Here is a 25,349-nt window from a genome sequence, read left to right as displayed (position 1 = left end):
AGATTCTGCTGCCATTAAGCAAGACAGGAACAGGAGAGGAATTAGGAGTTGGAGCCCAGAGACCTAAGGCTGCCGGCGTGGAGGCAGAGGCTCCGTAACACTGGTGGCAGGCCGCACAGGGTCCAGGGGAGCGAGGAAGGAAGGAAACAACGTAGCTCCGACCCCCCAGGGTCCTTGCTGGGAAACAGAGGACGCACTCAGGTGCAAGTGTGAGGTTACTTAATGAGAGGACTATCCCAAGGTGTGAGCAGGACTAGGGAGAGGAGGATGTTGAGATATCCAGGGATAAGGAAGACGGAAATGTTGCTATCACTTTGGGCTTAAGTGGGCAAAGGCTGCCCTGGAGCCAGGTGAACCCTTGTGCTGAGGAGGGAGGAGCTGGTGGGGCTGGAGTCGCAGGAGACCATTGCTGCAGGACAGGGGAGGAAATGGCCCAACCTCTCCCTCCTTCCATCCTCTAGTCTCTTGTTGCTTCCCACTGAGCTAAACCAACCAGAAGCCAGAAGAGGAGGGAGCCAGGGTGAGGCAGTCTCCAGGGCTCTGGTCTCCAGGGCTCCTAGAGAACAAAGGAGGATAGAGAATGAATGTGGGGAGGGAGCATGGAGAGTGACCAGCACAACCCTTCCCACTCGATAGCCTCTTCTTTCCCATGTTCCTGCAGCTAGGCACCTGTCGGCATCTATTTCTCTAAAACGGGTCGTTGTCCGTGCCCATGATTAACCCAATGGAAAGGCCAAGCCAGACAGGATGTATTGGTGTTTGTGAAGTTGTCAGTGAGGGGATGGGACTCTGGTGAGGTCAGCTACTTACCTGTCGTCCTTCGGTCCACAGGGGACTCATACCGAGCTAACACAGAGCTGTCCCAGGAGCAGGAACAGCGTCTCAGGAACAACCTCATCTGAAGCCGTCACCGCACGCTCCCAGCTGCTGCCGACACACCAGATACCTCAGCTTACTGGAGCCATGCCCTTCACCGAGCCCTGACACAGAGGGAAAGGGGCCAGCGCCAAGAAGCACCGGGAACCCGCTCAGGAAGCCTTTAGATGGCAAGATCACCAAACCAGAATGGCACCGCTCCCTCAGGATGGCTCTGGGTCTGATCCCTGGGGGCCTCTGGTCTCTAGACTATGGCCTCCAGGCTTTGTTCAGCTGAGCTCCTCTCCTCTAAGGAGACCTGGTCTTCCCGGGATCTTGCCCCTGAGCTCCTGGTTCAGGATGTACCAGTTCCTTAGGAATGGACTATGGCCTGGCTCCCCATCTAAATGGTGCTTTGCAGATGTCTCAGAGGAGGGCCAAAATACAGGAGGAGTCAGCTCTCTGCTAGGAGCTCTGAGTGACACAGCTTGTGTCAAAGTCACACCTGGCAGAGAATCTGGTGAACTGAGTGCCTTGCTTGATCTGTCCACACTTAGAACTCAGCTGCTCTTCAAGTCTGTTCTTCAGTGTCCTTACCTTTATCCTCCTGCTCTTCAAGTCTGTTCTTCAGTGTCCTTACCTTTATCCTCCTGCACATATGGGCTGTTTCTAATGTCCTTGGAGGCTTAGGCCTTAGGCATCCCCTTATCTCCTGATGGGCCCAAACCACCAGTTCCTGAGTGCTTGAGACAGGGCAGGATTCACAGAAGTGGCCAGATACAGCCTTCCTGCAGAGCAGCAAGAGAAGGCCCAAAGAAAGGTGACTGGGGCAATGTAGACCCCAGCTGCTGCCAGGGTCTCTGCCAGGGAAAAATACTTGTCATAAATCCAGCAGGCGAGATCACTGTGCATCTCAGGACTGGCCTAAATGTCGAGTCCCCCAGGTTTCTGGACTGAACTTTCCATTGAATAAATTTTTGAAGTGGAAAGAACATCAGTCCAACAGGCCACTCATCTCTGCAGGAAAAAGAAGACAGGTCTAGTAGAGTGAAGACTAGGCTATGGAGAAGTCAGAAGGGGGGAGATTTAATTTAGTTAAGGATTAAACCTAGGAAAGGCCACCATCTCTGCTCGATGTGGCTGTGATATGCTCTTGCTCAGGTGAGGTTAAGATCTATGATCTTCTTGGACGTGATTCTTAATCCTGTCTCCACTTGGACACACTGCAGAGATGATCTTCACAGGTCTGACGCTCTCATGCCAATAAAGGTTGCTCACTATGGACTGCTACAAAGCAAGGCTGGCTGTGATTCTTGGCAGTTCTCAGCACATGAACTCTACCCCTTTTCACTCCCAGTGACCTGGTTTCTTAAGACGTGTGGGGCGCACGTGCTACTCACGCATCCCCTGGAGGAGGGCATGGCAACCCACCCCAGCATTCGTGCCTGGAGAGTCCCACGGATAGAGGAGCCTGGAGGGCTACAGTCCCTAGGGTCGCAAGGAGTCAGACATGATTGAGCGACTTAGCACACACTGCTTCCCAATTCCCTCCCTAGCCTCCATGGTAAATCATGGGCTGGAAAGGTTAACGGATGAGCAGGAGGAGGAAAGAAGGAAAAGCCCAAAGATGGTAAACTTCTACAACCAAGGCTGCAAGGCTGAAGTGAATGGTGGTAGATGGGGCAGAATTACTATAGTAACCCCAACCCCACAAGAGAGCTGCCCCTCCTCAGGGAGTAGAAAAGGATATCTGCCCTGGGGTATCCTCTGTGAATACAAAGAAGAGCTTTCTTCCTTCTTTTCCTTTACCTCCCCTCTTCTTAACTTCCTCATCTCCTTCCTTAGGCAGAGGGAGCGTGATACTTTAGCATGGCAGTTTAGGTAAACAACGGAAGGACTGATTTCCTGTTGGATCCAGCAAACATCTCCCAAACAGTAACAACATTATAGTCACACATGCAGCTAATGGTCTGTCAAAGAATGTGTGGCTGGTGGGGGAGCGTGTGGTGACTGATGACTAGATTCCAGCACGGAGGTTACCCACAGCTTCTGGCTGGATCCGGTTTCCAAGAAGGCCAGAAAAAAGCAGGCCAGGCGGCCAGCCACTGGCTCTGCTCTGTCTCAGTGCCCACATCACACGTGTGATCGGTGCAGCCAGTTCTAATTCTTGGAAAAAGCTATATAAGGGTTGTGCTGTTATGCCTCTGAGTTGAAAGGGAAGGACATGGGAAGATGTAGCTGGCATGAGTTGTAACTAAATGAGGAATGTTAACAGAATACCAACCACCAAATTCCAGACAGCACCAAAAATGTCTGAAGATTTTTCACCTTGGCATTCTTCAGTCTTACAGAAATTCAAGTATTAGGAACTCAGCTTACCGTGCAGATGCCTAATTTATTCCTATTCCATAAAGACTTCTATTCTATGAGGAGTATACTGGAAATCAAAGGGGAATGTATCTTTCTACTATAAATTCCAGGTAGTACTGGGATTCACAAATTCAACATATCGGAAGCAATATACATGCATAGCAGAGTGCATTAGCTATCTATCTTATCGAATCTCTAATAGAGTCAGTGGCAGTTATAAGGAGCTCTCCAGTTAGCTCTGTGTGTGAAGGCATGGTGTGGATACAGCCAAAGATTTGGTCCCCTCTGGACAAGCTCACCATAGTCTGTGCTGGGCCTGGACAGGCCCTCTTATCTCCAGCCAATGTATATTAATTTCCTCTACTGGAGAAACTACAACTAAAACACACATTTTCTACTAATGGTAGAAACAAGGGCACCGCCATACCTTGCAGTATTAGTTAACAAAATCCTTTCTCTGGATCTACTTATAAGGATAAATCAAAGTTAGAGGTGGCTGATTATTTGGAAAAAACGTTTAAGTTACGGGCCACCAAGTACATAGCATTAGAATGAGGATAAAAGTAATGTCTTGAAATTATGAGTTCTGTAAGAAAACTGAGTAATAAATATGGGACTATACGTTACCATTAACAATGCCCTTAAAAGCCAAAATGCTGCCAGAAAGGGGAAGCACCTCAAAGGCAAGTGGCAGGAATGATCACTTTTTTTTTTAACCATCCAAGGTCACCCTCAGCCTTGAAGGATCAAAACAGAGCAAAGACATACCTTAGAGGTACACTGTCTCAGTATAAACCTGGCTAGTTCCCTGCATCTTCTTTCAAATGCAGCCATAGTGTTCAAATAGACATGCCTCTGTTCTCTGAAGACAGAAAGCACAAGCTGTATGGCCACACCAAAGAGAAGGGCCCTGGCCTAAGCAGTACTGGGGCAGAGGGTCAGGAGAAGCACGTAATGACTCCCCCAAACTTGGAATGGAGGTACTGAATGTGAACAAGGGGCAGGTTCAGAACAGACCACGAATGAGAAAAACAATGCTGAGGAACTGTAAGAGGGCTCTCAGACCGGAATAGCAGCAGGATCGAGACCCCAAGGCCAGTGTCATTTGAGGAACGTCTGGACAGAGCTCCAGTCCACCATCTTCGAGGCAATGCTAATAATCCATCATTGTCACAGGCACTGAATCATACACAAATGAGGCTGCTGCCCTCATTGAAAGCACAATGAGACACTGTTTCTTGCTCCCTCAGCATCTTACCCTTTAGCACTACCGTCTCTTCAGTGTAGAACTACTTTCCTAAAACACTGAGGATGCAGATATGAGAAGGATAAAGCCTGAGCTGACTTGTCCGTGTCTTTTAGGAAATCTCTCAGTGCCCAGAGGTGTGTGTTTGATTCTGGCTGCTCTTCACTGTAATGCACGGTCTGGTGTGGCTTGCCAAATGCCTCTGGCATGGGCAGAGAAGACCATACCAGAAACACACTGTGTGCCAGATGGCTTCTGCAGGATGTCAGACTGGACGAAATGGCAAAGGGTGGGGTGGGGATGTGTGAAGAGGACAGGAAGGGGAGAGAAGCTGCCATAAACCAATCCCAGGGGAGTATTTTTGTAGTGTACTCTCGGGCACCAGATGATCAACAGTCTACTCAGCAGGGTTCAGTTAAACCAACAGGCCCACCGAATCCCCTACACAGCGTTATCGGGGTGAAAATAAGGGGAGAACTGCTCTCCCATTTCTTTGTGGGAACGACAAAACCGACCAACAGCTGAGTGATGTATACCACAAAATGGGCTTTAATGTCTCCCTCTTATAACATGATAGTGCTGTTTAAACCGGAACTGGCACCCAGCTCCCAAGACTAGCTTCCTATGAGGAATGAAGCTGGCAAGCCCCTGGCTGCCGTGCAGCTGGAGCAGCCCCAGGCACTCGGCTCAGTACAAGATCTGGAGTCCAAATGCCTACACCTGCTGCAGTTCACCCACTTTGGGGTTCTGGAACCGGCAGTGTAGATTCTGTGAATACCAACTACACCAGATACCGGTCCACCTCTTTGTACTAGCAGCTCCCTCCCCTCTGTCCCCCACCTGCCTCATCTGCCCCTCACAATATTGGTGGTCGCAGCTTTGTGAGGTAGTAAGAACACCCTGCCTTTGCAGGGCCTAAATCTCCCATCGTCACAGGTTTGAATCCTCTGTTTTGCTTTCACTTAAAACATCTTGGAAGCATGGCTTGCCCTGTCCAGAGGATTCCTGGAAGTCACATCCTCCAAGTTTCTCCCAAGCTGACGGCTTCCTTCCACATGCAACACAGTAAGGCGATTCCAAAGAACTGCACGTAGGAGTGAAGACAAACAGGAGTTGCTCTTCTTCTTATACCCAGTCAGCCCTTGTCTTGATCGCTTTATCTCTTTCTTTCATTAACACGCACATCTGCATGTACACAGAGGTCTGGAAAAATCCTCTGAAAACTGGAAGTACTTTCTGAATTCCTGGAATTATCCCTTTCATCAAGTGATGTTCAAACTGCAGACTGGTCTCTGCCTTCCCAGATGGCTTCCCGTTGCCTGGCTTCCAATCGTTTTCTCTCTGTAAATAAAAGCAGTGTTAAAAATAGTAGTATAAGTTCACATAACCAGTAGCTTTCCCTTAATCTGAATTACACAGCTAATTTTAATCATGAAATGGGTGGGTTCTCTGGTTTTCTCTTACCTGATTCCAAGAGTTAATATTTTTCACTTTCCAAGTGCTTTGTAAGTTGAAACAGTGTTAGCATTACTATACAACAAAAAGAGAAAGGGCTGGGCTAACAGAAATTAAAAGCATATGGAATAAAAGTCAGAACCAAGGAGGATCCAGATTCTTATCTTGCTATTAAGGTATTTATTTTAGTTCTCTTTCTCAACTGCATTAGTGCTTCAGTGAAACTGGCCGTTATTCCCAGTCTACTGATTTTTAATAAACTGTGGAAAATTCTGAAAGAGATGGGAATACCAGACCACCTGACCTGCCTCTTGAGAAACCTGTATACAGGTCAGGAAGCAACAGTTAGAACTGGACATAGAACAACAGACTGGTTCCAAATAGGAAAAGGAGTACGTCAAGGCTGTATATTGTCACCCTGCTGATTTAACTTATATGCAGAGTACATCATGAGAAACGCTGGGCTGGAAGAAGCACAAGCTGGAATCAAGACTGCCGGGAGAAATATCAATAATCTCAGTTATGCAGATGACACCACCCTTATGGCAGAAAGTGAAGAGCAACTAAAAAGCCTCTTGATGAAAGTGAAAGAGGAGAGTGAAAAAGTTGGCTTAAAGCTCAACATTCAGAAAACGAAGATCATGGAATCCGGTCCCATCACTTCATGGCAAATAGATGGGGAAACAGTGGAAACAGTGTCAGACTTTATTTTTCTGGGCTCCAAAATCACTGCAGATGGTGACTGCAGCCATGAAATTAAAAGACATTTACTCCTTGGAAGGAAAGTTATAACCAACCTAGATAGCATATTAAAAAGCAGATACATTACTTTGTCAACAAAGGTCCATCTAGTCAAGGCTATGGTTTTTCCAGTGGTCATGTATGGATGTTAGAGTTGGACTATAAAGAAAGCTGAGCGCAGAAGAACTGATGTTTTTGAACTGTGGTGTTGAAAAAGACTCTTGAGAGTCCCTTGGACTGCAAGGAGATCCAACCAGTCCATCCTAAAGGAAATCAGTCCTGGGTGTTCACTGGAAGAACTGATGTTGAAGCTGAAACTCCAATCCTTTGGTCACCTGATGCAAAGAGCTAACTCATTTGAAAAGACCCTGACGCTGGGAAAGATTGAGGGTAGGAGGAGAAGGGAACGACAGAGGATGAGACGGTTGGATGGCATCACCGACTCGATGGACATGGGTTTGGGTGAACTCTGGGAGTTGGTGGTGGACAGGGAGGCCTGGTGTGCTGCGGTTCATGGGGTTGCAAAGAGTCGGACATGACTGAGCAACTGAACTGACTGACTGATCTTTATAAATATTTCAAAAGGGATCAAGAATATGTTTTAATATTTTTCTTCTACCTTCTTGCTCAAATGGAAATAGTAGCCACTGGGCTTTAGTAATATCTCTCTACTACAATCCTACAAAAAAAAATACTTCACAGGAAAATCAAATTTTAGTATTTTCAGAGTACTTTCAGGAGCCAGAAATCTTCTGGAATGTCAATTCCACCATGGAAAAAAGACCACATATAATGAAGGGAAAATAAAAACTATTTCTAAAAACAAAAAAATGCACAAATCTGGGCAAACCATCTTCAAATTTTAACACATAAGCTTGGTTTCCATTTAACACTTTCATCAAGACCTGAGACAGCACATACCATACACGGTTTAGTGACCCGAGTGCTTCACTAGGTGCCACAATACCAGTTCTAATTTCATGGCTAGTCAGTCATTGATCCTGACACTATAAAATGTAGATAATTAAGCCTAAGTGCTTCCTTCCAAGGGCAATTATTTCAGATAATGTCTGTAAAAGATTTTGCAAGTCATGAACCAAGGGGAATTATAGAAATCAAAGTAAGTTTAGAGTTAATATCAATACTTGCTATTTTGATGTTATCTTTCCAAATTAACAGAATATCTTACAAAAATTCTTATATTTGACTCAACTTTAAAGGCAAAGAACTTGATAAGGAAGCTGACTGGCACTTGGAAATGTGAGAAAGAGAAATTTGCTGCTATCTGGGCACCCTCTGGTGGCACTATCTGAAAATAGCAGCAAAGTTACAAGAGGCAAACAACGGGGGTAGGCAACTTCCCAGCTGAAGGCTAGTTCGAATTCAGAGCCTGGACTCAGCTTCAAGGCAGGCTTAAACTGGGTTGGGATTCTCCAGGGAGACAGTACTAAGGATAACTGGCCGATGCTGGTTCTGATCCTTAAAAACAGGGAAAAGTTAGGAGAGGATCTAAAGGCAAAGGCAACCTTGGACAAAAACAAAAACTGGTCTGGGTTCCAAGAAAAAGTGAAGAAACCAGACAAGTGAATTATTAGAACTTAGATATTTTAATAAGCTCAGAGAGGTAAACCAGACAATGTGGGATGTTTTAAGAAAGGAAATCCAGGAGCAGTAGAAAAACAGAATTTTGGCCCATAATTCACAATTTCAAAGTCAAAGTAGCACTGAAAAAAAAATTGTTTTTTAAAAAGCTTGAGACCAAAGTTCCTTTAACTACAGTATAACCTGAAAGGTCATGAGGCTGCTTTATAGCCTTTATATGCCATTTAACGTGACTAGTCAGTCTGTTACAGAAATATTAATGCTAGTGGATTTGATTTTGGTGTTAGGAAAGAGATATTAAGATAAACATATTATCTTTCCGAAATTAGAATAGTTTAGATTTCTGAAACATTCCCTATCCTAACACTTTCTAATAAAAGACCGTACATCTGTTTACCAAATATATGTAAATATAAGAGGAAATTCTGGTGGTAAACCATATGATAAAATCAGCAAGAATAGAGAGACAAATTGAGAAGCACAAAGAAACAGTGAAAATGTGAGGCTTAAATTTAGAAATACAGAACATGAACAGAATACATAAATACAGGTTAGGATAAGACCTAAATATATTTTCTTCATTTTAAAGAAATGGAAGCTTGGAGGAGTCAAGTGACTTGCCTAAGGTTATATAATCAGTGAAAACCTGAAGCTGGAACCCATGTCCTTAGTTCTTAAATCAGAAAACTTTCCACTACCCTGACATCTGAAGACAAGATCTGAAAATATTTACACAGAAAAGGAAAATATGTAGGAAAAAAAAATATGGTCAGAATAGTAAAGAATAAACATGTTGCCTTTTACTAAAGAAAAGAGGTAATAGCTGATAGACAGCATTTTTTTAAAAAGCTCCTATTAACTCCACCAATTAAAAAAGTAAACTAAGAGAAAGCCCAACAGCAGCCATGAGGGCATGGAACCAAAGAAGAAGAGAATATTAGTATGAAATGATTAACCTAAAGCCCTGAAGACTTTTATTTCTCAGTATAATAAATAAATTGGCAGAAACAATTATATTAAATGAGTTGAGTTCTCACTGAGGAAATGGAAAGTGCTGAAGATGAAAAAGAGGCCAGTTTGGTGTCATGTTTAAAACAATAAAGAAAAGAGATGGAAACTAAAACCTTCAAAATGTACTTCTACACCTAAGAAAACAATGAAAAATCATCACAAAATCTACTTGTAGCCACCTACAGAGCAAAAATCAACATCAAGACTTGAAATACAAGTCTAGTCAAACTAATCTAATTGCCTTCTTTTATGGATTGACAGACCTGGGAGATCAAGGAGGGCTGATATAAGTAACCTCTGCATTTTAGCAAGTTTTAGATTTCAGGCTTACCAAGTATGTGTATGATCATTAATACATGGGGAAATGGAGTCTACCTCACATAAATGTTAAGTGAGCATTTAACTCTAGAGGGTGGAATGGTTATCAATGCATTAAGTATATACATGCTATTTACTTGGCAATAATTGGTAAACCAGTCTGCTGCTGCTGCTGCTGCTGCTGCTAAATCGCTTCAGTCGTGTCCGACTCTGTGCGACCCCACAGACGGCAGCCCACCAGGCTCCCCCGTCCCTGGGATTCTCCAGGCAAAAACACTGGAGTGGGTTGCCATTTCCTTCTCCAACCCATGAAAGTGAAAAAATAAAGTGAAGTCGCTCAGTTGTGTCCGACTCCCAGCGACCCCATGGACTGCAGCCCACCAGGCCCCTCCATCCATGGGATTTTCCATGCAAGAGTACTGGAGTGGGTCAGTCAGTCTGTAGACATTTTCATCTCTGATCAGGGCCACAGACGTAAGTTTATTAAAAGGCAGGTGACTCCAAAAATATGGGTAAATGCTGCATCCCAAAGAAAAAGATAGGAAATGAAGGGAACTTTACAAAGAGGAGAAAGGACACCAAGAAAATGCCATAAGACCTAGCCTACGAGTCAGCAATGCAGTGCTGTCCTTGAAGGCAGAATAACGAATTCCTAAAAAGGATTTCAGAAGGCAGCGACTGTGATTAGATTTTTATTACAGTTGACTAGGTATCCTACAGAGATGATTTTACTTTTAAGTTCTTAGTGATTTCATTAATCAAACTAAGGGATCAAATTATTGTTTACTTACTCTGCCTCTCCGGCCTGTGCCCCAAAAGATGGCCTTTCAGAACTAGCCAATTAATCATCCTCCCCCAAGAGTAAAATGACACACAGTTATGAAACAAAATTATAGCCAGCTTTTAAAATGAGAGTAGCTTATTCTGAGAACTCTGATTCCAACTTTACGTGGAAATTAAGTGTTCTGACAGGTGGAACATGGGGAAATTTTACATATATTCCTGAGTTTGGACTTTAAAATGTGGTTTTATCACTTACTGTCAATGATAAAAGATCACTGACAGAGATCATTCTGTCGTTTTTGAGATTGCATCCAAATACTGCATTTCGGACTCTTTTGTTGACTATGATGGCTACTTCATTTCTTCTAAGGGATTCTTGCCCACAGAAGTAGATATAATGGTCATCTGAGTTAAATTCACCCATTGCAGTCCATTTTAGTTCACCAATTCCTAAAATGTCGATGTTCACTCTTGCCATCTCCTGTTTGATCACTTCCAATTTGCCTTGATTCATGGACCTAACATTCCAGGTTCCTATGCAATATTGCTCTTTAGAACATCGGACTTAACTTCCATCACCAGTCACATCCACAACTGGATGTTGTTTTTGCTTTGGCTCTGTCTCTTCATTCTTTCTGGAGTTATTTCTCCACTGATCTCTAGTAGCATATTGGGCACCTACTGACCTGGGGAGTTCATCTTTCATTGTCCTAACTTTTTGCCTTTTCATACTGTTCATGGGGTTCTCAAGGCAAGAATACTGAAGTGGTTTGCCATTCCCTTTCTCCAAGATTACTTTCTTAATCTCTTTTTTAAGGATTAAGACAAAGACTCCTCAATAAAATGGTAAGAAGACCAAAGTAGGGTAAAGGAAATTATCAGGAAAGTATTTATACTTCAAAATTCCAAATTCCAAACTCATTAATTAGAAAAGTTCCATATGCAATGTTTAACTCTGGGTTTTATAAAGAAAATCATGGAGGACTTGAAAGGGTTCAGAGTAGAATCATGAGTGAAATAAGATTTAACGAAGAAAAACTAAAGTAACCAATGTCATTCATGCTAATGAATATGTAGCTGAGTATCTCTTTACAAACTAAGCACTGTGCCAGACAGCAGAACTCTTGAAGTGGGAAAAAGAGAGGCTATGGGATTTTTTCCATAGTATCATTAATGTGTGTGTGTGTGTGCACACACACGCACATGCACGCATGCACTCAGTCATGTCTGACTCTTTGCAACACCATGGACTGTAGCTGGTTCCTCTGTCCACGGAAGTTTTCAGGCAAGAATACTGGAGTAGGTTGTCATTTCCTGCTCTAGGGGATCTTCCCAACCCAGAGACTGAACCCTCGTCTTGTGTCTGCTGCACTGGCAGGCCGAGTCTTTACCACGGCACCACCACCTGGGAAGCCCCAGTATTAATAACAGAAGTACCTGTATCAGGATGGCACACAGATTTCCATTTCATACTGATTCTGATCGACTAGCAAATAGTCAAGTCCAAAGTCACCAAGAAGGAGTATCACGACTGATGAGCACTGTCTGTCACGGATAACGAATGGGGCAATAGCACACAGTACGTATTCGTCATTACTGGCATGTGTTATTATAATGAATATTAACTTCCCAAGAGTCACACAAACAATAGTATTCTAAATACATAAAGCACCTTTCTAAACGTGTTTATATATGTTAACTTATGTTGCTCAAAGAATTCTCCAAGGTTGGTCAAGTCAAGCATTGCTTTCACTGTGTTGGAAACTGGGGCACAGGGAGGTATAAGAGACCTGCCACAGCTACCTAGCTAGTTAACGGCAAAAACTCTATTAGTACTCCAGATCCTCTCATTCCTAATTGATCTGCCCTTGATCTTTATAGTTAAAAGCTGTTAGAACAGAATGGTGTCCAGATGCTTCTGATTTCCAGTAAATACCTACGAAAAAACTTTTAAACTATTGTATAGATTTCAGTTAGACCTAAGGAAGAATTTTCTGATAGTAAAAGCTCTTAACCACTGGAACAGATAACTAAAAAGAAGCTTGTCATATTTTATTTTCTGAAGACCTTAAAAATTTTTTTTACTGGGAAAAAAAAAATGTTAATTACCCCCAAAACTCCTTCAAAAGGGAATACAGTGTTGTAGAAGGAACATGGGTTTTAATTAGAGAGGCCTAGGTTCCAATACCACCTCTCAGTTTACCAGTTGGGTAACCTTAGTCCAGTTATTGATACTTTACCTCTAAAATGGAGATAATATCATTCCCATCAAGAGTTAGCATACTGCCAGGAACTTCCTTCAATCCTTTTAATTGCAAAAACCTTTTCGTGGCTTTTAATCTTAAAATCTTCGGAAGTGAAGAGAAGAAAAAACTGCTTAAAATATCAGGTTCATATTTTCTTTCTTACTCAAGGCAGATATCTCTACCAGATTGTACGTCTTAAAAAGAGGAACAAAATCCTGCTCTCTCGCTAGTCTTCCTAATTAGGGAGCACAATGCTGTGCACAGGGGCAAGGCCAAACGTAGTTGATAAGAGTATCAGAGGCAACTGAAAACAAAAAGATTAGTGACAAGAAAAAAATATGTACTGGAATCTGTGCCGGACTCACTATAAAGTGATATTGCTACTATTACTGAAAAAGGAAGCAGCTAACATTTATCTATCATGGGCCTGTTTCTCTGTACCTGTTATGGGCCTAGAGAAACAGGAAGGAGAGCGTTCCTATGGGTTTTGAAAATGACTAAGTACATTTTGTGGATTGTCTCACTTGATTTCCATTTTATGGATGAGGAAACAGAGGCCTCCAGAGAGCAAGTAATTTGCCCAAGGTGACACCGCCAGTAAATGGAAGAGATTAGATACAGACCCAGGCAGTCTGATTCCATAGCTTATAATGTTATTTCTTGTGCTGCACTGACCCCCTTCCCTCCAGTGGAAGATCTGGAACAAAAATATCTGTTCTATTTAATATCTAAACAGTACTTTTCATTTTCACAGAAAAAAAAATCTTTTAAGTGAGCAGTTTTAGGTTCCATGCAGGCAATTATTAGAGTATATGCTTAATGCTTAAGCAGCCAGAAAGCTATATTGGAATTTTCCATAGGCATCTTCTCAGATATAAAGAATGAGAGAGTTCTGAGACACAGTAAAGGAAGAGCCCTCTATAACCTGTATAGTTTTAGCACCAATGGATAGGAGAAATTTATCACAGTGGCCTCTATTCACAACTAAAAGGCTTCTTCAAAAACATATGTACCAGGGTACCCACTTAGCCAAGAGCCTCATTTTTAACTGCATCACTGAAATGTCCTTGTATAGCTGGGCACTTAAAATAAATTCAAGTGCACCTGTATGATGATGGCCCTACAGAGAAACAGTGGGGTACTCAGGTGATATCCACACAAAACTATTGTTGCAATACCTGTCGAAATACAGGTGACATTACACTCATAGGGAGGCATGATACACTGCAAAAAGAATCACATCTCCTTTTATACATACCACAGTTATTACCTGCCACTGACTTTCTGAGATGACTGTGGTTATGACAGAGAAATCATTTTCCTCAGAGATAACCAATTAATAAAGGGTTAAGGACATTGAACGTTCCACTTTATCTAGTTCTGACAGTGCCACATATAAAAACCAGAGGGATCCTCCCCTGTTTCTATAATCTCAAGGAACCCTTTGAGTCAAGAAAGCATGAGTAAAATCAAAACTGCCTCATTATAATCATTAAGGTTTCAAAAAATTAGTTGGTTCAACTCTGAAACTCTAGCACCTGCCATGACACACTCTGTCACTGGTTATCTGGCCAGTGCAGCTGAGAGTCTGCAAGCTGCCTGCTATCACCAAAGCAGAGTGGACAGGAAGTATTAATGGCCTTGTTAGACCGGTAATAAACAAGGAGTTTGAAACTTCAATTCGTTTAATGGAAAAATGAAGCTACTTTTCAGTAAGTGGAATTTTCAGAATAAACTGCCTTCAGATTCCAAAGATCGTGGACTAAGGCAATCAGACTGTTTATAGTCTGAAGTTTGATAAAAAGTACTGAAGTGCAATCGGAGTCCCAAGCCTTTACATACAAGTCAATAGCCTATAAAGAGGAGAGAAACATTTAACCTCAACTATAAACTATAGGGAAAGAAAAACCCTGCTTGTGGATCAGTTGAAATATTTTCTGAGAAGTCTTAAGTCCTGGAAAATAATAAGATTAGGCTAACCTAGATGTGCTCTAATGGAGCCACTCCGGACTGTCTTTAAAGAAAAAAATTACATCCTAGAGTTATCATCACCAATGTCAATTGCTGGCTTTTCCTTAATTTTTCTTCTACCTAAGATCTAAACCATTTGATAAAATCATGGCAATCATGGCCCAGTAAAACCACAGCAAATACCATTTTCTGCCTGGGAGATTACTATGTCTTCATAGGAAAATTTTTCTGAGTCAGGAGAAAGAACTATAGAAACAGCCATGGATGAGCTAAAAAGATGGAACCTATCTTTTGAAAAACAACAAAGGAGCATGGATTAGGATACCTTGGTGTGTGGAACAGGCAGACATATTCCAACATGTCTTCCTCCTAAATATAAGTCATGAACACAATTTCAATATATGTGGGAGGCTTCTAGGAAATGGAAATGACAATATGGAATGAGCTTCATTTTTTTTTTTTTAAACACATGCTTTATAGTGAGCTCTAAAGGAACTAAAGAAGAATGCCATCAGCTTCAACTCACCTCGGGCTTCTCGCAGTTTTTTAAGCTCTGCTTCCCGTTCAGTTTTGCTCTGCTTACTTCGAACCCCAAGGGCACTGATGACTAGCCTTCTGGCTAGGGCTGCTGAAGTCTCAGGACGCTCCTTTGCTGGCTGGAGAAACTCTGAATGGGAGAAAAGGAGGGAGCAGGAGGGAGTAAGGAAGAGAAAGCATTCTAGCTCCAAGAGATTTAACTCAGTAATTAACATACAAAATAGACTAACAAGGGCTGCATCAGCAGTAATTAATACAAGCCTGATAGATGAAGATCAGAGGAAATTAACACGGCAAAGCACAAACAACCCTGCCTTCATTATCTGTATTAACACAATTTCCTACAGTGACTATCAAACTGCTAACCACAGAGGTAAACTGGATAAGGCTGCCATCAGAAAACGGTGACTGCAGCGCCTGCAGTTCCCATCTCCCACTCTCTCCAAGTGGCTTCTCCAACGCTGTATTTCCAACAGAGCCTTTTCTCTTTTCCTTTTTCCTTAAAAATATTTCTTTTAACACTAAAAATAAAAGTGTTATGTCTTTAGAACTCTGAATGCTATACAAATGCTAGGAAAAAAAACGAGAACACGACTATCAGTAAGAAAAAGCTCCTGAGGTTACAGGCTTACCAGCATAAGCTCTAGCTTTGGCCTTGGCTGCTCTTGTGGCCTGTGACAAGGGCCGGATCTTCACCATGGTATGTTTACTACCAAGAGCATCACGAGCTGTAAAGAGAATAAATATATATAAAGAGGTAGAAGACATGAAGATGAGTGATGCAAAATATATATATAGTTAAGGCTAGTTCTCAGAAAGTATTTCCTAGATGTTGTGCTTTATTTTTTCATCACCGGCAAAAGGAATGGTAAGCTCTAGAAAATCCATAAGGAACAACTCGGCAGTGATTATTTTAAAATGGGGATTAGAAAACTATGGCTTTGGGACCCAGTCCAGCCAACCACCGTGTTTTTGTAAAGTTTTACCGCAACAGAGCCGTGCTTCTTCATTTGCACAATGTCGAGGGATGCTGTCTTTCCTCAATAGCAGAGTTAGGTAACAACAGAAACCTTACATCCTGAAATATCCACTATATGGCTTTTTATAGAATAAGTTTGCAGACCCTTATTTTAGAAGAATTGGACAGGAATCAACATCTCTAATTTGTCTGAAAGTCTCTGCATCAGATCTATCCTGATGCCGATGAAGAGGCCAAATCATACATTCAGAGAGTATGTATTAAAAATGATCACTGGACAGGTTAAAAGGCTACTGCAAATTCATCTGTCAGTGGGGCTGGGGGCGGAATCACAAACATATTAACATTTACTCACACTGGCTTCTTAAATCTCTACCTGTTTATGCACTGTCATAACTGCCAGTTATGCAGCAAATAACCTTGAAAAGCTGACTATCTCCCCAAATACCACTGGATTAGGGTAAAAAGGGAGGGGGGGGAGCACATGGGTACCAAAGTAACTTGCCTCAAAAACCTCTACCTGTCATTTATCTATAGTGACTGAATAAAATGCCAGGTGGCTGGAACAGAAAGCAAATAAGGAAAAGAAGCAGAAGAAAATGGACAATAAACACAGTGAAATCCACTGGGTGAATACCTGTAATCGGACTGGAGAATACTCCTAGGGCATGTGTATCGTCCACCCATTTAATATCAAATCCTTTCTTTCTGCAACAAAATAAAAGAATTTTATTCCTTAAAATAAAACTTACTTTTAAAAAACATCTTTCAAATAGTATCTTGTAAGGCGTTCCATGATGAGAGAAACACTCAACAAGTGCATGGGGGGAGTGGGGATAATGACACACAGAGCAGCCTGGAGAGCAGAAGCCATTAAAAGCAATCACCCATCATAACGAACTACCTGGGCGGATTTTACCTTGTCAGCCACTTTATAGACGTCAACTAATTAACCCACACATGTTCCCTGGGGAGGTAAAGTATTTATCACACTATTTACAAGAGATGTTTTTAGGGGACTGGAGAAAGGAAGCAAAAGAAGAAAACAAGAACCAGAGGAGGAGGAGGTAGGCAGGGAAGGTCACTGGGATTTAATGTAAATGTAGGCTCAAGGGCAGAGACAAGAGACAGAGAGGGACAGGGAGATGGGTCATTCAAAACAAAATCAATCAAATAAGAGAAAAAAAGAGACACCTATAATCAGGGAGGCTGACCTATTCTTTCTTCCCAGTTGTAGAAGGGAAGTAAGAAAGTAAAATTCAGGTTCTGCCACCTTGAGGCCATGGGCTGGTTTAATCTCTCTGTAAACCAGGTTTGCTCATCTGTAAAAAATGGGTTGAATTCCTTCCTAACAGAGTTGCTGTGAAAATGGAAATGAGATAATCCATGACAAGGCAAAGGGCACGATGTTGAGCATTTAGTGGACATTTAATAAATCAATGGTGCCCATTATTTTTTATTAATAACAATATTCATCAGGAAGATGATTAATATTAATGAAGACGTGATTAAAATATGAAGTTGACTCTGGTGTTTGACTCACAGGCTTTTGCACCATGACCTTTTCTTTTTTTTTTTTCTTAAATAAAGCACTATAAAGAACAAAAAAAAAGACAACTGCTAAAGTATCTTTTCCTTTTAACAACTAGTCAAGAAAAAATTTCCTTTGAAGGAAAAAGGAATAAAGAGGCTTTGAAGGTTAGTTAGACAATTTCCTGATGTAAAACTAAGCTCAATCATGGTATAAAATGACCACAGGAGTTGAAGACTATGAGAAAGTTCCACAGTAGAAGTCTATGTTATACAATAGTTGACAAAAGATGGTAAAAAACTTAGATGGGCTCTAGAGAACCTTTTAGACTTCAGAATTTTATAACCCTTTAAAATGCTTCTCCCCTTTTGAAAATATTTTTGGGTTTAATAGAAAAAATGGTCTTGCAGGTAAAATTAGGAAGAAATAGAGCAAAAGGACGGAGAAGGCAATGGCACCCCACTCCCGTACTCTTGCCTGGAAAATCCCATGGACGGAGGAGCCTGGTAGGCTCCAGTCCATGGGGTCACTAAGAGTCGGACACAACTGAGCGACTTCACTTTCACTTTTCACTTTCATGCATTGGAGAAGGAAATGGCAACCCACTCCAGTGTTCCTGCCTGGAGAATCCCAGGACGGGGGAGCCTGGTGGGCTGCCGTCTATGGGGTTGCACAGAGTCGGACATGACTGAAGCGACTTAGCAGCAGCAGCAGCAGAGCAAAAGGAAGTTAATAGTTCTTAACAGTTAACTAATGTTCAGAAAATTCCAGACATCAAGAAAATTAATCCTTGGTTTTAAAAATCATCATTATTAGTGACAACTTCAGGTAGTTCTAATTTTGGATTTAATCTCACCAACTGCTTTTTAAAATCTACTATGCACTTCACCTAGTACAGACCTGATACTGGGTCTTATCATAACTGTAATGAATTAGACTGACTGACCCAGACTACGTGTTTAGAGTAAGATCTATGGCAGACTGTTAACTGTCCTCCAGGACCCAGTCACTACTCCTTTCTTTTAGTTACATAACTGATAAGTGAGGTACCTAGCTGCTAGTTTTGCCTGTTCTAGAACTTTACAGAAAAACGGGGTTCTTGTTTTTGTACACAGAATTTCAAGGAATACAGTCACACTCATTCATTTACCTATTGTTACTATTTATGTACAATGATGGCAGGAAAATTGGAGAAGGCAATGGCACCCCACTCCAGTACTCTTGCCTGGAAAATCCCATGGATGGAGGAGCCTAGTAGGCTCCAGTCCATGGGGTCACTAAGAGTCGGGCACGACTGAGTGACTTCACTTTCACTTTTCACTTTCATGCACTGGAGAAGGAAATGGCAACCCACTCCAGTGTTCTTGCCTGAAGAATCCCAGGGATGGGGGAGCCTGGTGGGCTGCCGTCTACGGGATCGCACAGAGTCGGACATGACTGAAGCGACTTAGCAGCAGCAGCATGGCAGGAAAATACCATCTGACCCTAAAGGAAAAGTTGGGAGCTATACCCTAATTCAAGATGTACATGAACTGAATTTTAAGTTTAAATCTGTATATCAGACAATAGACCTGGTTTATTGTTAACTGCAGGATTACAGCATTAAAGCATTAATCCCTTCTTGGTAATGACTTTCTTGAAGATCCTGAAAAATGTTTTTCTTAATAACTTACTTTTGGGATTATTTCTTTTATTCCCAAAGCTTATGTTTCCTTATAAGCTAAAGATACAGAGATATACTTCTGACTCCACGTATGTATGAAGTATATACATATATAAAAGGTAGTGCAACTATTCTCAAACCCATTTACATCAGTTTTAATTTATGTTTACTACATAATTTAATTTATTAAATAAAATTAAAACAATGAACTATGAGTATGAAACATAAGAGTTGTGTCTATAAAAACTTAAAGCTTTGAAAGACTTGAGAAAGATAAAGTCACTAAAAAACCCAAAAAACTATCATCAATTATGTTTGGGCAAAACAGTTTTTTAAAAAAAGGGCGAGGGGATGGGGAATTCCCTGGTGGTCCAGTGGTTAAGGACTCAGCACTTTCACTGCTGTGACCTGGGTTCAATCCCTGGTGAAGGAACTAAGGCCCTGCACTCAGACCCTACAAGCTATGTGGTGCAGCCAAAAAATATATATATTTTAAAAGACAGAAAACATTTTTATCTATAAGGAATTTGTACTCAGGTGACTTTGAATGGATATTAGTTGTTGCTGGAAGTTGTAGGTGATATCAGGGTGACATTAAGAACTCTTCTATCAACAGACTAGTAATTTAAAAACAACAAAAAAAGGCCTTGGCACCACATTAAACTCAATGGACACGAGTTTGAGCAAACTCCAGGAGACAGTGAAGGACAGGGAAGTCTGGTGTGCTGTAGTCCATGGGGTTGCAGAGAGTCAGCCACAACTGATAACCAAACAACAACCACGCCAAAGACTGGCAAGTGAATGGACGTCTCAGCCACAGCTGAGCGCCTGAACCACCGCCACACTGAAGAGTGGCAAGTAAGCGGCCATGCATATGTACTGTTAAAATAAGCTGGTTGAGATGTAACAATCACATTTTATCATTCTCTACTTTATCTCAGTGGTCAGAATAACCTCAAATAAATAATTTAATTTACAGCCTTTTGGACTGTTAGGACCCTTGGTGCCTGGCAGAAGAAAACACATATCTTCTCAGAAGATAGTCTCTTCTTTTATTGCAGACCTCAATTCTCATAAATAAAATTCCAAAGGAAATGGCCAGCTTTACAGTTAAAATAAATAAATAAATAAACCTCCAAAAAAAACCAAGGCACTATGAGTGAGAATTTGTTAAGAACAGAATTAAAAGGACTTCATGTAAAGGAATAACTAGACATAGACTATAAAAGGTCTATGTTCACTATACTTATAAAGAAATTTTTTTAATCTTGAAAATAGAGGGAAAAAATGCAGATTTGAAAATTAGAGAACTTTGAAAAATAAGAAACATAAAATGAAATTTAAAAATTCAATGGATAAATTTAAAAGCAAATTAACCAAAGTTGAAGAGATTAGAACTAAAGAAATTACTCAGCATATAAAGTAGACAAAGAAATGGAAAATATGATAGAGATAACATGAGGATTAAGTTAGGTCTAATCCACTTTCAACTGGCAGCATCATAGAGAATATAAAAGAGACTAGTACAGAGGCAACATCTGAAGAAATAATGTCTAGTGTTCTCCAAAACCAATGAAAAATATTTAGGAAGCCCAAATAATCTCAATAATGATAACAAAAGAAACACAAAGTCACATCATGCTGAAAATGTACAATACCAAAGACAGAAAACATTAAGAGCACCCAAAGAGAAAAGACAGATTACACTCAGAAGCAATAGTCAGACTTTCAGTGGGCTTCTCATCCTACCCTAAGAAAGCCATGAGAAAGCAGAATAAAATCTTCAAGTTGCTGAGAAAAATAATTGTCAACCTAGGATTCTATACCCAGCAAAAATGTCTTTCAAGAATGAAGTTGAAATAAAGCCATTAAGAAACAACAGCAACAATGACAACAAAATCCAACTGAGTGTGTTACCAGCAGACTGTTATTAATTAAATTCTAAAGAACCTGTTCCATGCAGGAGGAAAAAGATTTCAAATGAAAGATATGAGACACAAAAAGAATACAGAAAGCAGATGAATCTGAATGCTGACTATATAAAAAAAATGCAACATCAAATGGAGTTTAAAAAGAAAAAAACTAAATCAAAAAGACTCAAACTAGTAAATCTCAATAGTGTATTAGTTGGAGGTTAGAGAGACACTGGAATGGAATTGGGGAATGGAGTTTAAAACCCTTAAGTGTTTGGAAACAGTGTAAAAGTATTAACCTTAGTCACTGGTAAATTAAGCATGCATTTTATAATTTCTAAAGTAACTACCAAATAACAGAAACAGTATCATTCCCCAAAAATATGGAGTGAGAAAAAAATACCTCATCAATCCAAAAGAAGGCAAGATAGAAGAGAAAAAGATGGGACAAGTAAACACACAAAAAAAGATGGCAGGCAATACATCCAAATATATCAATAATTACAATAAATATAAATGGACTAAATGTACCGTGGAGACAGACTTCAAAGTCATTATTGATGATATTCTTCTTAAATGCTAAATTGGGATCTAGGAAGACTTTAGCATTTTTTAAAGGAACTTAGAAGAAGAGTGGTTTGATACAGATTTCCAATGGGCTTGGAAAACACAATAAACAAACTTGATGCTAAAGTAAATGACAGGGAATAGGAAAGCAAAAGAGGTGATTTTTAAAGGACATTTTAAGAAAATTTCATCCCACCTTCCCTAACATCCCCAATCAATTGCAAATACTTACTGGTAAGTGCAGAAAATCCGTAGGAGATCTTCAGTACGAAATTCTTGGGGGAAGTCATAAATTTCAATGACATGTGGGAACTCACAATCACTGAGGTCAATATCAGGAACTTCATGGTTGTAATAATCAAATCTAGGTTCTTGGATACTTTCTCTGTTCTTCATATTCCCTGATAACTAGAGAGGAGGAAGCATACATGTGACTGTTATACCAAGCCAGAGCATAAAATATCCTCCCATATATAAACAATTCTCCCTTTTATCTCCATGTTCCTATTCCTTAACCTTTACCATTTGTCTCTGTTCCAAACACAGTAATATCACCCAGTTTATATTATACAGGCGGAATACTTGAAAAAGTGCTGAAATTCCAGAAAAGACAAGCAATGAATGAAACTTAGCTTGCATCTATCAACAAGGTGTGAGAAAATGTAGAATGATCAATGCAGTGAGTTACAAACAACACATCTTAGAAACTGAACTGCAGAAAATAGTTCAAGAGATGAATTAATAACATTTGTTTTATTTGAGCTTATTGATCAGACCCCTAGTTTCCTTTCTGAAAGTGAGCAAAAACAAAACAAAATGTTGAAGAATGAAAACACTTTGCTAGTCTACCTATTGTTGATGGTAGCTTACAAAGAAATTTGTTATGACAAACGTTAAGTGGCACAGGTAATTAAAGCTCCCCAGCCTTAGAGCTACCTAAAGGAATTCCCACACAGGTTAATAAAGAAAGTAACAGTAATGAAGAACACTTAAAATTTTACTCTATGATTAAAAACTGAACGCTGTTAACTATTTCACACTGGAAGCAGGAGAACGGAAAGGGAAAAATAAAAAGTGACAGCAAAGTAGCCATGACAGTCATTTTGTCATTCACCTAGACACTAGTACTCAACACCCAGAACCTTCAGGCTCAAAAGTGTGTTCTGTTAATCAAAAGTCCAACCAGAGACCTTCAAGCACTCCTTCTTTCACACTGTACCTCCTTTCCCATCAAATGAGAAAGTAAGAATCTGCAATGCCAAGGATGCATCTCCTTTCCTCAGAGAAGTGAAAAATGGATTTAAGAATTTTATTTGGGAGGCAGGAAAGGAAAAAGGTGATTTAGGTAAAATCGATGAAAATGTTTATCTATTGCTGTGTCTCTAGTTCCTTTTCTCCACTAAGCTTCAGTTTTACATCTTAAAAAAGGATATAATAATAGCACCAACACCTTACAAGTAAGGGTGCAGACTAAATGAGATGATGCAGTAAGTATTTAGCACACTACTTAGCATCTACGTATGAATTCAACCCAATTTCAACAAATTTTAATGAAGTGTTGAATCTATTGAGCTTCCCTGGTGGCTCAGACAGCAAAGAATCTGCCTACAATGCAGGAGACCTGGGTTTGATCCCTGGGTTGGGAAGATCTCCTAGAGGAGGGCATGGCAACCCACTCCAGTATTCTTGCCTGAATCTATTATAGGCCAAGTACCATGTTATTTCCACCCTGTTTAGGATACACAAAGCAGGAAAAGAATATCCCTCACACCATAACAATGAGGAAAGACCAAGCGATTATATATATCATAGCTTTTCTTGAGTTTAGCATAGAGCTGACTGAGTATGCAAGGAAACTGAAGTCCACATGATGACATGTCCCCCCTAGAGAGAGAGAATACCTAAACTTTTTTCCCACTGGCAGATCATGAGAAGAAGTGGCCACCAAACAAGTGGGCAAGAAGATATCAGCTAAATGTTTAACAAGTTCTTAAAAGCCTAGAGTTGACAGTTTAGAATAACTCAGAGCCCCAGAAAGGGGGCTCCAGAAAGGAGGGGAGCCTGCAATTACTTGCAAGACCATCCTTATGCTAATGCCACACTGTCTTGATTACCACTGTTTCATAAGTTCTGAAATTAGGAGGCTTCAGTCTTTCTACTTTGATCATTTTCAAAATCATTTTGGCTGTTTTGAGTCCCTTGCATTTCCATATGATTTTGAGGATCAGTTGGCAGACAGAAGTGGGCCACAAGCCAAGGAAGGAGGACAGAAGTATCTAAGAGAAGCTGAAAAGGGCAAGAAAACGGATTCTACTCTAGTCTCAAGAAAGGACACAATCCTACCAATATCCTAATTTTAGTCCAGTGAGACCCATTTTGGAATTCTGACCATAAGAACTGTAAGGCAATAAATCTGTGCTAAGACACTAGTTTGTGGTAATTGAAAACATCAGTAATTGTGTGTGTGTGTGTGTATATATACACACACACACACACATTATATATATATACACACACATATATATACACACACACATATATATATATAAAACCTTTCTAGCTTTATGTCATGTCATCCCTTAAAATATGCTACATTCCAACCAAAAAGTAATACTATGCCTGCTGCTGCTGCTGCTGCTGCTGCTAAGTCACTTCAGTCGTGTCTGACACTGTGCAACCCCATAGACGCAGCCCATCAGGCTCCCCCATCCCTGGGATTCTCCAGGCAAGAATACTGGAGTGGGTTGCCATTTCCTTCTCCAATGTATGAAAGTGAAAAGTGAAAGTGAAGTCGCTCAGTCGTGTCCGACTCTTAGCAACCCCATGGACTGCAGCCTGCAGCCTACCAGGCTCCTCCGTCCATGGGATTCTCCAGGCAAGAGTACTGGAGTGGGGTGCCATTGCCTTCCTAAACAGGCATAAATACTATGCCTATGAGTGCACAACTGCACTCATTTCACACGCTAGCAAAGTAATGCTCAAAATTTTCCAAGCTACACTTCAACAGTATGTGAACTAAGAACTTCCAGATGTTCAAGCTGGATTTAAAAAAGGCAGAAGAACCAGAGATCAAATTGCCAACATCCTCTGGATCATAGAAAAAGCAAGAGAATTCCAGAAAAACATCTATTTCTGCTTCATTGACTACACTAAAGCTTTTGACTGTGTGGATCACAACAAACTGTGGAAAATTCTGAAAGAGACTGGGAATACCAGACCACCTTACTTTCCTCCTGAGAAACCTGGATACAGGTCAAGGAGCAACATTTAGAACCACCCATGGAACAACAAACTGGTTCAAAATTGGGAAAGAAGTATGTCAAGGCTGTGTATTGTCACCCTGCTTATTTAACTGATATGCAGAGTACATCATGCGAAATGCCAGGCTGAATGAAGCACAAGCCAGAATCAAGACTGCTGGGAGAAATATCAATAACCTGAGATACGCAGATGACACCACCCTTATGGCAGAAAGCAAAGAGGAACTAAAGAGACTCTTGAAAAACTGAAAGAGGAGAGTAAAAAGGCTGGCTTCAAACTCAACATTCAAAAAACGAAGAT

The 25,349-nt window shown here is 40.9% G+C and overlaps 2 protein-coding genes across 11 annotated transcripts in view; one reads left to right on the top strand and one right to left on the bottom strand.

The window, feature by feature from the left end:
• Positions 1-2,297, top strand: part of LOXL4 (lysyl oxidase-like 4) — a 22,972-nt gene extending 20,675 nt beyond the window's left edge. For both annotated transcript variants that reach the window (XM_010833097.1, XM_010833098.1), the window contains exon 16: positions 832-2,297. In XM_010833097.1, the coding sequence (XP_010831399.1) occupies positions 832-902 (71 nt within the window). In that variant the 3' untranslated portion in view covers positions 903-2,297. The remainder of the gene's footprint in view (positions 1-831) is intronic.
• A 2,268-nt stretch (positions 2,298-4,565) lies between these two features.
• The window catches only part of R3HCC1L (R3H domain and coiled-coil containing 1-like), a 72,161-nt gene continuing 51,377 nt past the window's right edge, over positions 4,566-25,349 (bottom strand). For all 9 annotated transcript variants that reach the window (XM_010833095.1, XM_010833088.1, XM_010833093.1 and 6 more), the window contains 5 exons: positions 22,021-22,196; positions 16,752-16,822; positions 15,768-15,863; positions 15,125-15,265; positions 4,566-5,812 (listed from right to left, as the gene is read on the bottom strand). In XM_010833095.1, coding sequence (XP_010831397.1) covers positions 5,745-5,812; positions 15,125-15,265; positions 15,768-15,863; positions 16,752-16,822; positions 22,021-22,196 — 552 coding nt within the window. In that variant the 3' untranslated portion in view covers positions 4,566-5,744. The remainder of the gene's footprint in view (positions 5,813-15,124; positions 15,266-15,767; positions 15,864-16,751; positions 16,823-22,020; positions 22,197-25,349) is intronic.

This window comes from Bison bison, unplaced genomic scaffold, assembly GCF_000754665.1.
Source record: "Bison bison bison isolate TAMUID 2011002044 unplaced genomic scaffold, Bison_UMD1.0 scf7180017862979, whole genome shotgun sequence".
NCBI classification, from domain to species: domain Eukaryota; kingdom Metazoa; phylum Chordata; class Mammalia; order Artiodactyla; family Bovidae; genus Bison; species Bison bison.
This window is presented reverse-complemented; position numbering and strand designations above follow the sequence as displayed.